At 46.0% G+C, this 13,319-nt stretch overlaps 2 protein-coding genes across 5 annotated transcripts in view; one reads left to right on the top strand and one right to left on the bottom strand.

The window, feature by feature from the left end:
* MTOR (mechanistic target of rapamycin kinase) overlaps positions 1 to 13,319 on the bottom strand; it is a 115,944-nt gene that overhangs the window by 59,067 nt on the left and 43,558 nt on the right. The window lies entirely within an intron of this gene.
* On the top strand, positions 3,602 to 9,343 carry ANGPTL7 (angiopoietin like 7). Its single transcript, XM_059691263.1, has 5 exons — positions 3,602 to 4,192; positions 6,443 to 6,543; positions 7,104 to 7,298; positions 7,823 to 8,021; positions 8,265 to 9,343. The coding sequence occupies exons 1-5, from the start codon at positions 3,823 to 3,825 to the stop codon at positions 8,432 to 8,434; spliced, it is 1,035 nt and encodes a 344-aa protein (XP_059547246.1). The 5' UTR covers positions 3,602 to 3,822; the 3' UTR covers positions 8,435 to 9,343.

The raw sequence follows: 13,319 nt of genomic DNA, 5'->3' as shown, positions 1-13,319 counted from the left end.
TGGTAAGACTCAGGAAAACAAAGCAGCAAGAGGTAAAGGCTTCTTGGATTTCTCCACAGCCCTCTGTCTCCAGAATAACAATCACACTCCTCACGTGGACTCATGCAGTCCCTCAGGCCTGGCTCCCCTCCACCTCTCCAGCCTGAACTACCCGAGCCCTCTGCCTCCGGACTCTTCAGCCTGCTCACCACCCGCATTCTCATGGCTGTACCTTTGCCCACAGTGCCCCTGCCCACGTCCCTTGGGAGGCCTTCCCGAAGCTCATCTTGGTTGAACAATCCTCCTCTGTGTCCCCTATCCTAGCATGTCACACTGTCCTAAAGTTCGGCTGTCTGCTTCTCCAACTGGACTGCGAGGCACTTGAGGCTGGACTGGTGCTGCAGCTTGCAGCCTGGCTAACAGAACAGGTGTTTGCTACAAAGTCCTGAGAGAGATCTGAGATTGACTGTTGTGCTAGGTGCTCTAATTAAATAATCGGCTCCAGGAGGAGGCCTGAGGGAAATGGTTTCTAAGACATCCAGGTTGTCCTCTTTGGTAGAAGTGGCAAACTAGAAGGTTTGGGGAACAGATGGAAATAGCTTCTGTGATGGACTTGGGCTTTCAGTGAGATAGAAATAGGACTGAGTGATAAAAGGGTGACTCATGAAGAGACTTCAGAAGTAAAATATTCCCATGAAGTACACTAACTAACGGCAAGGCAGGTTCTTCTAAGATGTACCTTTTCAATAAACAGCGAGTCTGATTCTGAGGGCAGCTGTTTCTCTTCCTCACCAATTAGTTTGTTAATCGTCCCCAAGGATTTTTTTCCCATTGATTTTTTAGAGAGAGAGGAAGGAAGGGGGAGGAACAGAGAATTGAACCCTCGACCCTTTGGTCGACGCTCTATCCACTGAGCCGACCTGGCTAGGGCTCCCTCACCGATTTTGAAAGCGATGGTGTAAGAGTAGGCAGGGGCAGGGATTCTTTAGAAAAGAAGCCTTTCTCTGCAATGGGGGCATTTTCAAGAAAATAAGACATGACAGTCCCATCTGGAGGAGAGACCTCCGCTCGGCCCTTCCCAGCGGTTGCCCTCGGGCTGCTTGAATGCTGCCAGGCCTCAGTGCCAGCCAAGGCTGTGCAGCCCGGACTGTGGTCGGTGGGAACTTCCAAGCTAAGTAAAAGCTCACTGGCTTTTCTCATTAAGAATATAAGCTTTCTTTTCAAAACCAGCTTTCCCTGGGCGCACCAAGCTGATCCCTTTCACCACCAGCAAAATGGAGAAAAGGAAAAACTCTAAGGTATCCAACCCAGGTTCCTCCATATTTTTCCAGTTAATTCCCATTTTTAGAGAAAGGAGTGAAAGCCTCTGAGAGAAGGAAATGCTCTGGTCTCATATTCTTCCTGGTTTTCTCTATGGGCTTAGCTTTGCCTTCTTTCAGAAATTCAGATTTAGGACAGCGAAGGGTTGTGGATGTTCTGGAGGGTAGATCATCTCCTGGCATGGGGAATACCCTTAATTGGCTATTTTATTCAAAAATTGGGGGTGGGGGGTGTTATTGACATCTGGGCAGCTTAGGCGAGTTAAGAAAATCTTCAAATAAGAAAAGCCGGTTTCCAACTTACGCCTTATGTTAGAAATAAGTTTCCAGAAAAGACATGTCAGAGCGTAGGCACTCATGCTAAATGCCAGAGCTTGTGAGCCAAACCCCCTCCTACCTTTCTTAGAAAGGACTGCCTACATGGGTTGCAAATATGAACGACTGGTTCATTTTCTGCCCAGATATGAACACCTACTCACAACATTTCCTGTTTAGTGGGGGAAACAGCTCCCGGGAAGAACAAACAAAAAGCTGACGGAATCCATAAAGCTCCACTGGTCCATGATGGTTCCCCTACACTCTGCTACACGGGAGCTCCAAGGGCCATGACTGTATGGCGCACACCACGTCCGTGGCACACGAATGAGCTCAGTGTCATTTGATGGCTAGCAGACTATTGAAGATCCTCTTGGAGTTCAGCAGACCCTGTGTCAGATGCTGGCAGTTGGGATCAGACTCAAGTTAATGAAATGAACTCCATGGAGCTGAGACTGCAGAGCCCAGCTGGGCTAGACATTTGCAAGAAGAGATCTGGGACCAGTTGACAGTGCCAATTGTAAACAGCCTCTTTTGGGCTGAACGATAACTTGCTATAGGGTGCCAGCAACATCCTCACCCTTTAGCAGGCCAAGGAGACAACGTGAGAAAACAAATCCTGATCCACGTCATCCTCTACTGCTTTTTTATTTTGAGGAAAAAAAGTTGTTTGGTAACTCCAGCTGCCTGGACAGAAAGGACTTTCTGAGAAGCTAGAAGCCCTGACCGGAAAGGACTCTGGGGGGGGGGGGGGGGAGGGGGTCCATGGCAGGGAAGGAAAGTTGTCAGGGTCGGCTTGGCTTGTGTGTGAAGGACCCAGGCTGAGCAGCAGCAGACCAGGAACTGCCTCAGTGGCGCCATAACTTGGAAAGCGAAAGAGTATGTTCCAAAGACAGGGTTACTGTTTAAGGACAAAGGGAGCTTTGTATACATTCTTAGTGAAAACCTCATTTTAAGGATTTATGGTTGCTAAAATCCCAGGTTTTTTCCATTTGTTTTCAAAGGAAGAGTGCCCTTCAAATACAGTACATGAAAAATTACAATATCCCTGTTTTCAGGGATATATAGAGAATAATTTCAGGTTTGCACCATATGGCACAGGAAGAGGAAAATGAGACTAGAGATATGGCTTTATTCGGTGATGGGGACTCTTTTCTCTATGATTTAATATATTTTCCAAGTATGAACCCATGGGCCAAGGATTCTCTGTTCTGCCTGAAGACCAATGGAACTGTGGGTGACCAATTCCTCCTGAGTTTTCATCCCTGCTGTCACCTCTGACATCTTGCTAAAGTCAAGTGTGAGAAGCCTGCTCTGTTGAAGGAGAAAGTACGTAAAAAGAAAGATAATCGAGCAAGTCCTGTGCATACAAACTACAAAGTCATTTTTTTGCTTCCTAAGAGATTTACTCCATCTTCCTCTTTCTAGAGCTTTTCTAAGTTGTAAATGTGCAAATGTGAGATGGTGTTAGATCCAGGTCGGATGGGGGTTTTGTGAAACACTGAATGACACCAGAGGAAGGAAGAAGCAGCCCTGTTAAAAGCACATGCAGTAGGCCAGATCCTCCTATAAACAGCATGGATTACATTAACAGGCCTCCCCGGCTGAGTGGAATCTTATTCCCAATTCTCTTTGCCCACCTTGCGCTCACCCCATGGTTATATAACCTTTAGAATGGAATTTGGAAATTCCCTGTCCCTGCTCTGCTTGCTGCTAGAGCTGAGCCAGTGGCTGGCAAGGGCATAATCTAATAGGCAAAACTAGAAACACACAAATTCACAGTCCTCTTGTCTGGGTCCAGAGACTGTGCCGGCAAGGAAAGAAAGACTTGCCCTGTCTCCCTCCTCCCCTTCTCTGGCCTAAGTTTACGCTGACTTCACCCAACAGGCACCTGACCCTCCCAGATGAGCTGGGAGGGGCTAAAGCGCCATGCACACGGGGTGGAGGTGCAGGCAGCAAATGATATTTAAGATGCTGAGTTTGTGGAGCATTAGGCTTGGGGAGGAAAGCTATAGGATACCCCATTAAGCTGCACTTTCAGAAGCTCAAGCTTTGACAAAGGCTAAGAAAGAGCCAGGAAAGAGAAAACAGTGGTGAGCTCATCAAGAGTGCAAGGGTGAGGTTTTAATTGCTGCAGCTTTGCAAGCCTTGGCCGGGCAGATCCAGGTTTCCCCACAGGAAGAGCCTTCCTCACCCAGACCCACGAAAGATGCTGAAGAAACCTCTCTCAGCTGTGACCTGGCTCTGCATTTTCATCTTGGTCTCTGTCAGCCACCCAGTGTGGCCGCAGAAGCCCGCTAAGCGCAAGACACCTGGGCAGCTCAAAGTGGCCGCCTGCTGTGAGGAGGTGAAGGAGCTCAAGGCCCAAATTGCCAACCTAAGCAGCCTGCTGAGTGAACTGAGCAAGAAGCAGGAGAAGGACTGGGTCAGCGTGGTCATGCAGGTGATGGAACTGGAGAGCAACACCAAGCGTATGGAGTCGCGGCTCACGGAGGCCGAGAGCAAGTACTCTGAAATGAACAACCAGATTGACATCATGCAGCTGCAGGCAGCGCAGACGGTCACGCAGACCTCAGCAGGTAAGGAGCATGTGTCCTCACGTTTCTCACCACCTTGCCCTCAAATAGCCCAGTGTCTCCTGTCTGTACATTGCTTCTAGATAACCTGGTCAGAACAATTGTGGGGGGTTCTTTGGAGATACACTTTCTCGGGTACGTGCTACCAGCTCTATTTTCTCTTTATTAAAGGCTTAGGAAGTGTTTATTTTGATTTCTAGAGTTCTGTAAATTTACCCAGTACCTTCACAGGTCTCTTTTATTAACACAATGTCCCAGCACACTGAAGGTATGAATTACCATCTTGGAGCACAGAGATTACGTGGTTTGCCCAAAGTCACACAGCAAGTCTTAGAAAGAGGGCTCATGTTTCCTCATTGGTCCCCTTCGTAACCCAGAGCCGACAGGCTGTACCCTCGGTTCCAAGGAAGCAGGAGCGACACCAAAACCACAGCATCTGTTACTCTAGAAGTTCTCTCGTGTCCCTAACATTACGGAATGGGCGTAAATGGGATCTGGAATCATCTCTCTGCCAACTGTCTTCTCACTGGCTCAGAATGAAGTGTATGGACATGACCCGAAGCCATTTGAAAATTTCCTGTCTTCAGGAAAGGGCAGGGTCCTCAAGGTTCCTCAATTCTGATATTTCTATTTTTTCCCCATGATCTAAAATAAAATTCTGCCCAATAATATAGAAAATAAAAAAAGGTGATGTTGAAATTTGGATTTTTGGGAAGCCAAAAATAAGACACACTTAATATTTTCTCCTGCAAAATAAGTTTCAGCTTCTGATTAGCTTGGCTCAGACCGGTCAAGGTGAATTTATTAGAGAGAAATTTGGTTTTCCAAAATTATTAGTTATTAGGAGCATATCCTATAGATAAGTCACTTCTTGCTGATATAAAAACTTTTTGGTCACACTACAAACTAGGTCAAGAACTAAGAATAGAGTAAGTCACTGGTTAGTCTCAGTTCAAATGAAATTAAGGTTAACAATTCTGTTATTGAAACCCATGAGTGTAAATCACTTTCTAAGCATGTACGTCCTGACCCTCAGTTTGGGACTAAAAAGCTGTTCTGAGGCCATTTTCCAGACAAGTGAGTCCTGATTTGGTCCGTGAGATGAAATCGGACATGAAGAAGACCAGGGCGGACAGATGAATCTGCCTGCCACTCCCTGCTCCTCCAAATGGGGTTTCCTCACCTCCCAGCAGGGAGTTTCATGGAGTCAAATGCAGCTCCTCAAGTTCAGGAAAGGACAGGATCCTCAAGGCTCCCCTCCCCGACGTGCTCTGCCATCTGTGTGCTCTTCTCGAAGGCCCAAGAGAAGCTCCAGGACACAGAGGGCAGAAGCTCTCTGGTCAGTGAGTTCCCACTCTCTGCCTCCTCTCAGGGAAGCTGAACCTTCCACAATGTCTTCAACATTTAGAACAAGGAGACAAATCTGGTATAAAGCAGGAGCCCCAGGGCAGCCTGGACACATTTAAATCAGCCCAGCATGAAAGCTGGCCTGTCCAATGCTCTCACTTCCTTGTTCTAATAACTGTTCAGGGGTGGCCTCTAAGGGTGCCTCAGAGTGCACTTCCATTGTCTAGCAGTGTGAGAGTAAGGCAGGGGAAAGGTAAGATTATAAATCTGTCTCCCTTAATCAGGGCCCTAGTAGCCATTACCTCTGAAAAACAACGAAACCGACCAATCAACCAAACAAACCAAGAAACAACAAAACCCCACGATACTCGTGATGACCTGGAAACAGAGGCTGGCTGTGCCAGAAGTTGGATCTATGAGAGCATGTTATGTGGCCCTCACACACTGTAGTAATCCCAGAACTACAAACTGCAGCCCCTTGAGTGTGGCTCTTCCACAAAATACCACGTGCGGGCGCGCACGTACAGTGCGATTGAAACTTCGTGGCCACACTCAAGGGGCCAAAGAGCCACATGTGGCTCGCGAGCCGCAGTTTGCTGACCACTGGTCTAGACCTACCACAGGATCGTTTATTTCACAGTAAACCTTAAACCACCTGTTTGATCATCACACTGATGCCCTCCAGGGGATGCGCTTCCCCAGCCCCCAGTCCCAGCACCAGAGAAGCCAAAACACACCTGTCTTGGTCTCTCCCATGCAGCTACTACCTAGTTCAGAACACTTATGCAAATTTTGTGGCAGAAATTAAGTCTGTGCTTAAACTTCCGATGGCCAAGCAGCAGGAAGGCCTGGCTGCCAGGGAGCCGGGGTGTGCACGCTCACTGCTGTGGTCTGTCCCTTTTGCAGATGCCATCTATGACTGTTCGTCCCTCTACCAGAAGAACTACCGTATCTCTGGAGTGTATAAGCTTCCTCCCAATGACTTCCTGGGCAGCCCTGAGTTGGAGGTGAGGCCATCACCACCCATGCTCTACCCCTGTTCTCCTTGCCCTCAAAGGGACAGCAGGGCTAGACAGAGTCTAGCCAAAGGGAAACTCAAAACAGAACAAACACCCCAGGGAACCATCCAAACACTCAAATTATGGGGGAGGGGGAATCCAGCCATCTGTTTTGCTCTTTCAAACCGTTATCGACCAAACACCAGGTTAAATAATTCTAGAACCACCACCTAACTAGTTAAAATCTCTTGCCATGTCCTAGAGCAGCTACTCTTTGGGGGAAGAGAAAAGAGAGACCATGGAGGGAGCCTATCAGAAGTACCTGGAGTTTTCCCTTCGAACTCCATGTGCACTGACCTGCCCCCATCCTAAATTTCCATAAGTCTTCCTCAGCAAACCACTGCCCCAGCTCGCCACACTGGGCAGAGTTGTGTTCTAGTGCACCTGGGGACCATGGAAATGCACACATCCCTTGGCTCTGCAGGGATGGGAAAAGGGAGGTGAAGTCCACCCCACGCTCCTGCTCCTGCCTCCGCGGGTCCCTGACCAGAGCATTCTCTCTGCTCCAGGTGTTCTGTGACATGGAGATGGCAGGTGGTGGCTGGACCATCATTCAGAGACGAAAGAGTGGCCTCGTCTCCTTCTACCGCGACTGGAAGCAGTACAAGCAGGGCTTTGGCAGCATCCGTGGGGACTTCTGGCTGGGGAATGAACACATCCACCGGCTCTCCAGACGGCCAACCCGGCTACGTGTGGAGATGGAGGTGAGCAATGACTGTACAATTCTGGGGAGGACATTCCTATTCTTACTCACTTTAGGCCTGTATGTTTATTCTGACGGTTTTCCTTCAGGTTGCAGTACAGTTGAGAAAGAATAGGTTCATTCCTATTTTTCAGAAAAGTGAGGCTGCAGGTACAACAGGAAGAAGCCAGGCTCAGGCCAGAGCAGAGTCATCCAACAGTCAGTGACCTGGACACAAGGTCCTCTGTGTGCAAACCTTACTGACCCAGAATATAGCCTCACTATATTCTCAAATTACTCTTATGACATCTTTAAGTGGGGAGGCTGTAAAAACACACACCTACCCCTTACAAACAAGGAAGTGAGGGGATACAGGAAGAGAGACTAACCAAGGCGTATGGTGACTCAGGAGAGCAGTTTGGTATGGGACCCTTGTTTTCTGATTCCTAGCAGTAGAGATGTGTGGCTGCGGCTGGAGAGAGGAGTGCAGGGTGGGATGAAATGTTACCTGCCGCAGTTTTTCTCAGGCTCTGCCTCCTCTGACAGGATTGGGAAGGCAACGTGCGCTACGCCGAGTACAGCCACTTTGTTTTGGGCAATGAACTGAACAGTTACCGCCTCTTTCTGGGGAACTACAGTGGTAACGTGGGGAATGACGCCCTCATCTATCATAACAATACAGCCTTCAGCACCAAGGACAAGGACAATGACAACTGCTTAGACAAGTGCGCACAGCTCCGCAAAGGTGAGATTTGGGGGTGGTGGGGGGAGTTCGGGTATCAGCCCAGAGTCCCACTTAAAGAGAAAGTGTGAACTATAACTGCATGGCTGATATCCTGGCTTCGGTATTTCCTTTTTATATTGGCCCCAATTGCTTAACTACTAGTCAAAAAACAACTAAACAAACCCTGCAGCCTAATCTATCAGCCATTTCCAAGGGAAGGAGGATACACCCAGCCCACTAGCGCTGATCTGTCTCTTGTGCCAGGTGGATACTGGTACAACTGCTGCACAGATTCTAACCTCAACGGAGTCTTCTACCGCCTCGGGGAGCACAACAAGCACCTGGACGGCATCACCTGGTACGGCTGGCACGGCTCTACCTACTCCCTCAAACGGGTGGAGATGAAGATCCGCCCAGAAGACTTCCAGCCCTAAAGGAGGCCTGCTGCGGAGCAGGGCTGGAGAAATGGGAGACCAATGGAGGCTGGGCAGGGCGGAGGAGGACCGGAAGAGAGGACAGACAGGGTGTGAATGGCAAATGGCTTATGAGAAAAGTCTCCAATGAGAGAGTAAGTCTTTGAGGAACACAATACAATGATATGACCCAGGATGTTACAGTAACGGGAGGAAGCACTGGGACACAATGAAGGGGTCCTGACACGGACTTCTCGGTGGGCTTGCCTGAATGGGCTCTTGTGGCCGTGATCCCTGACACAGCAGCAGCTTCTTTTTTCCACATGATTTTGCTATGAAAAAAAAAGTTGTCAGATGACTTTATCCATTTCTAAGGTGAAGTGAGGGCAGAAAACAAGTCCCTTTGCTAAAGAGAATCATATATATGGGTTCACCAAGGAGAAGACCTGGGTGTTAAAGAAAGGAATGAAAAGGGGTAATAGGAGAGGAGTTTCTATTTTTAAATCCAAGAAATTACCTTCAGTCTACACTTAAAAAAAAAAAAAAAAGACAGTAATTGTCCTGCTGGAGGTGAGCTGACCCAGGATGGACTTGATTGGAGGAAACTCCAGGCAATGGGCCTTGCAGCTGGCCTCTGAGAGCCTCCTCTGCTCGGCCTCCATCAAGGCACAGCAGTGAAGGCAGGAAGTGGGTCTGGTGGTGGCCGGGGAGCTCAGCGGGCGGTGGTGATAAGTTCCCTCACGGATGCTTGCACGACACTGCCTGAAATGATTCAGTCTAGACACTGCCTGAAATGATTCAGTCTACAGATATATCTGTTTTCATTTACTCTTTAAGAAAAGAGCTTGAAGAGCTTCCTTTTTTATCTTGTCTATAAAATTGGCTGAAAAATGAAAGTAGATGGCACTATAGTTAATAACTCATGCTGTTTATAAGTATTTTGCTTTGTAAAAATATAATATAGATTGTTTTAAATGTTCAAAGTTTCTTTTTTCTTCTACAATAAACTTTTAACATTTGTTCATTTTTAAATGATCACCATTACCACTCAGAGCATGATAAAAAGTTTAAGTGAAAACTCAGAAAACAATGAGAAAGAGACTCCGAGTTCGTTACAGACTTCAGGAAACCATGGGAGCAGCAGGAGGCCAAAAATCAAAAGGCGAGGCTGGCCAGTGTGGCTCAGTGGTTGAGCATTGATTCATGAACCAAGAGGTTGCTGGTTCGATTCCCAGTTGGGGGCACATGCCTGGGGTTTTGGTCTCGATCCCCAGTAGGGGGCATGCAGGAGGCAGCCAATAGATGATGTTTCTCTCTCATCGATATTTCTATCTTTCTATCCCTCTCCCATCCTCTCTCTCTAAAATCAATAAAAACATATTAAAAGAAAAGACGAGAGACTTTTAAAAAGGCAACAGTCACTAGAAGAGGTTAGATCTGGCCTACCCACCTACCTAACTCCCATGGAGGCCAATGTCATCACCTGGCTTCAAAACATTTTGCAAACTACTTTCTACTTGAAGAAACTAACACATTGAGAGAGGGAAAATATCTTTAGCCACAAGAGATGACAGTCTTGACCTTTAGGAAGTCATTTTTTCTTGCCGAAAAGAACCATTTATGGGAAGCCATGATTCCTACTCAGTATTTTTAAATATTATCAATGGTCCTTGATTGTTGAGAACCTACTTAACCTCAAAAACAAGAACCTTGGTAATTTTCAAAGAAATAAACCGAATATAAAAGTACACTGGAGTAGGGCTTCCTATGAGACAGGTATTCAAACAGAAACTTCCTAAGGCAGGCAGTGGAATCTGAGATGCTTTGCAGCCAGCATAATACTTCTAGAAAAGACAGGATAAAAAGATCAGGGGGTTAGAAGGAGATGAAAGAAGGAAGAGCCTAAGATGCCTATGGCAGAAGTACATGAGTTTCTCTCACTTCCCAATATCCCACAACTAAAACAAAACTGAGGTTCTTTGCAACAAAATCTAAAATGAACACGTGTGACTCCTCAAACTAAAAAGCTTCTGCATAGCAAAGAAAACAGTTAATAAACTGAATAGGCAACCTACAGAATGGGAGAAATTATTTGCAACCTTAATCCCTAATAAGAGGTTAATAACTAAAATATAAAGAACTCATACAACTCAACAGCCAAAAACCAAAGGATCCAATTAAAAACCGGGCAAAGGACTGAATAGACATTTTTCCAAAGTAGACATCCAAATGGCCAATAAGCTCACCACTGATCATCAAAAACACAGCATCACCTCACACCTCACATCTGGCAGGATGGCTATTATAAAAAAGACAAGGGATAGCAAGTACTGATGAGGATGTGAAGAAAGGGAAACCTTGTGCACTGTTGGTGGGAATGTAATTTGATACAGCCACTATGGAAAATAGTATTGAGGTTCCTCAAAAAATTAGAAATAGAACTACTGTATGATTCAGAAATACCACTCTGGATATATACCTGAGGACACGAAATCACTATCGTGAAGGTGTACCTGCACCCATGTTCACTGCAGTATTACTTACAATAGCCAAGATATGGAAACAACCTAAATGTCCTTCAACAGATGAATGGGTAAAGAAAATGTGACAGACAACCTACATACACACAGAGTGTATGAAAGAAGGAAGTTCTGTCATTTGCGACAACATGGATGAATCTGGAGGGCAATATGCTAAGTAAAATAAGACAAAGACAGACAAATATTATATGGCATCACTTATGTGAAATCTAAAAAAAAAAGTTGATTTCACAGAAACAGAGAATAGAATGGTTGCCAGGAACAGAATGGGGATAGGGAAACAGGGAGGTATAGGTCAAAGGGTACAAACTTTCAATTACGAGATAAATTAAGTTCTGAGGATCTGATGTAGAGGATGGTGACTACAGTACTGTATATTGTATATTTGAAATTTGCTGAGAGTATATTTTAAGCATTCTCACCACCAACACAATACACAAATTTAGGTATGTGAGGCGATGAAGGTATTATCTTGATCTTGGTAATCATTCCATAATGTATATCACATCCTTATACTGTGTATTTTAAATATATATAATTACATTTGTCAATTATTCCTCAATACATTTGGGGGAGGAAAGTATCTATATTGTGCTAATCAAAACCTACAGTTGCTGAAATTTACTCCCATTGTTATACTAGAGGCCCAGTGCACGGATTCATGCACCAGTGGGGTCCCTCGGCCTGGCCTGCGGCTCTCTGACATCCCCCGAGGGGTCCCGGATTGCGAGAGGATGCAGGCCAGGCTGAGGGACCCCACCAGTGCATGATCAGGGCCAGGGAGGGACCAAAGGAGGGCTCCAGGGCATGTCCAGTCCTTCTGGCCCAGTCTTGATCGGCCGGACCCCAGCAGCAAGCTAACCTACTGGTCGGAGAGTCTACCCCCTAGTGGTCAGTGCACATCAAAGTCGAATGGTTGCTTAGGCTTTTATATATATACCATATAGGTTAGACACAGTTGAGTAACTGAATTATAAACTTTTTGCAACAAGATTAACATTTAATTTTTTAAAAAGTTACTTAAAAAAACACCACCACCATAAGATGGAGGCTCTAAGCCAGGGCCTATAGTTTATTCATGTTCTAGGAAGATTTCTGAGAGTGGACAGAGGGAAAAGGGAGAGTGGCTGTTAAAGAACGCACAGAAAACCCAGCCACTCACCTACAGGTACAGGATCTGATCATAAACACTTTTATTTTTATTTTTGTTTTATTGCTTAAAGTATTACAAAGGGTATTACATATGTCTCCTTTCCCCCCCCCATAAACACTTTTAAACCTCTCTGTGCAGGCTGATGGACACCAAGACTCAGAGATGAGCACATCATGGTCTCTGACCTTAGAGAGGACAAAACCCCCAGCAGCCAAAGGAGAGAGCAATGTTGTTCTGAGTACATCCTCTAAGATGTGAGACAAGAAGGTACGAATGGTATGAAAAAGAACAGGCCTGAGGGGCAGTTGTTAGAGTTACATGTCCACTTAGTAAGCACTGGCTCCTGTTTCTATTTTTAATTCTACAGATGTGTCAATTAGAACATTTTCTTAAAATGAGATATGTCAGGGGCTAGGCAATGAAAACATCCAGTTCTGATCAGACCCTCTCTTCTACTTACTGTAGAGAAAGAAAAACAGGTGCTATGAACTGACTGTGTGTCTCCCCAAATCTATGTTGAAGCCTAATCCCCAATGTGATGGTAGCTGGAGGTGAGGTCTTTGGGAGATCTTTAGGCCATGAGGGTGGAGCCCTCATGAATGGGATTAGCGCCCTTATAAAAGAGACCCCACAGAACTTTCCACCATGTGAACAATACCAGAATCCAACCAATCCATCCCTGATCTTGGACTTCCCAGTTTCCGGAACTGTGAGAAAGAAATGTTTGTTGCTTAAGCCACCCAATCTACAATACTTACAGCAGCTTGAACAGGCCACCAGACCTTACCCTAATGCTATGGGCTAACCAAGTAAAGCCATGTATCTGTGTGTGTATGTATTTGTTTCCAAATAATTGAATATCCATTTAATCCTCTGTTTCCCTATTACACTTACTGATGTATATGCATTTTGAGGAGATGAGTATAATTTATACTGTCTAATGATAGCTCTGATTTGGGGATTGCACATGGATTTAATTTGTCTTGGAGCAGATACGGGGAGAAGGTCAATAGGTAGGAAGACCGATAGATCAATCCAGCAGCAAGAGAGAAAAATGCTGTCACCTCAGCATAGCTTTTTAAAATAAACATGAAGAATCAGCTATGCAAAGATGTTCTTGTGTACAGCAAACCTGATTCTTTCAAAAAGAATTAGGCGGGGCGAGGGGAGGGGGAGGGAGGATGTGAAGGCATGTGCTAGGGCAGGGGCAACC

The sequence above is a fragment of the Myotis daubentonii genome, chromosome 3 (assembly GCF_963259705.1).
Source record: "Myotis daubentonii chromosome 3, mMyoDau2.1, whole genome shotgun sequence".
NCBI classification, from domain to species: Eukaryota; Metazoa; Chordata; class Mammalia; order Chiroptera; family Vespertilionidae; genus Myotis; species Myotis daubentonii.
This window is presented reverse-complemented; position numbering and strand designations above follow the sequence as displayed.

Coding starts and splice junctions, on each gene's coding strand:
- ANGPTL7 (XM_059691263.1), top strand. CDS start 3,823: ATGCTGAAGAAACCTCTCTCAGCTGTGACCTGGCTCTGCATTTTCATC. Junction 4,193..6,442: donor GGTCACGCAGACCTCAGCAG/GTAAGGAGCATG, acceptor TCCCTTTTGCAG/ATGCCATCTATGACTGTTCG. Junction 8,022..8,264: donor GTGCGCACAGCTCCGCAAAG/GTGAGATTTGGG, acceptor CTCTTGTGCCAG/GTGGATACTGGTACAACTGC.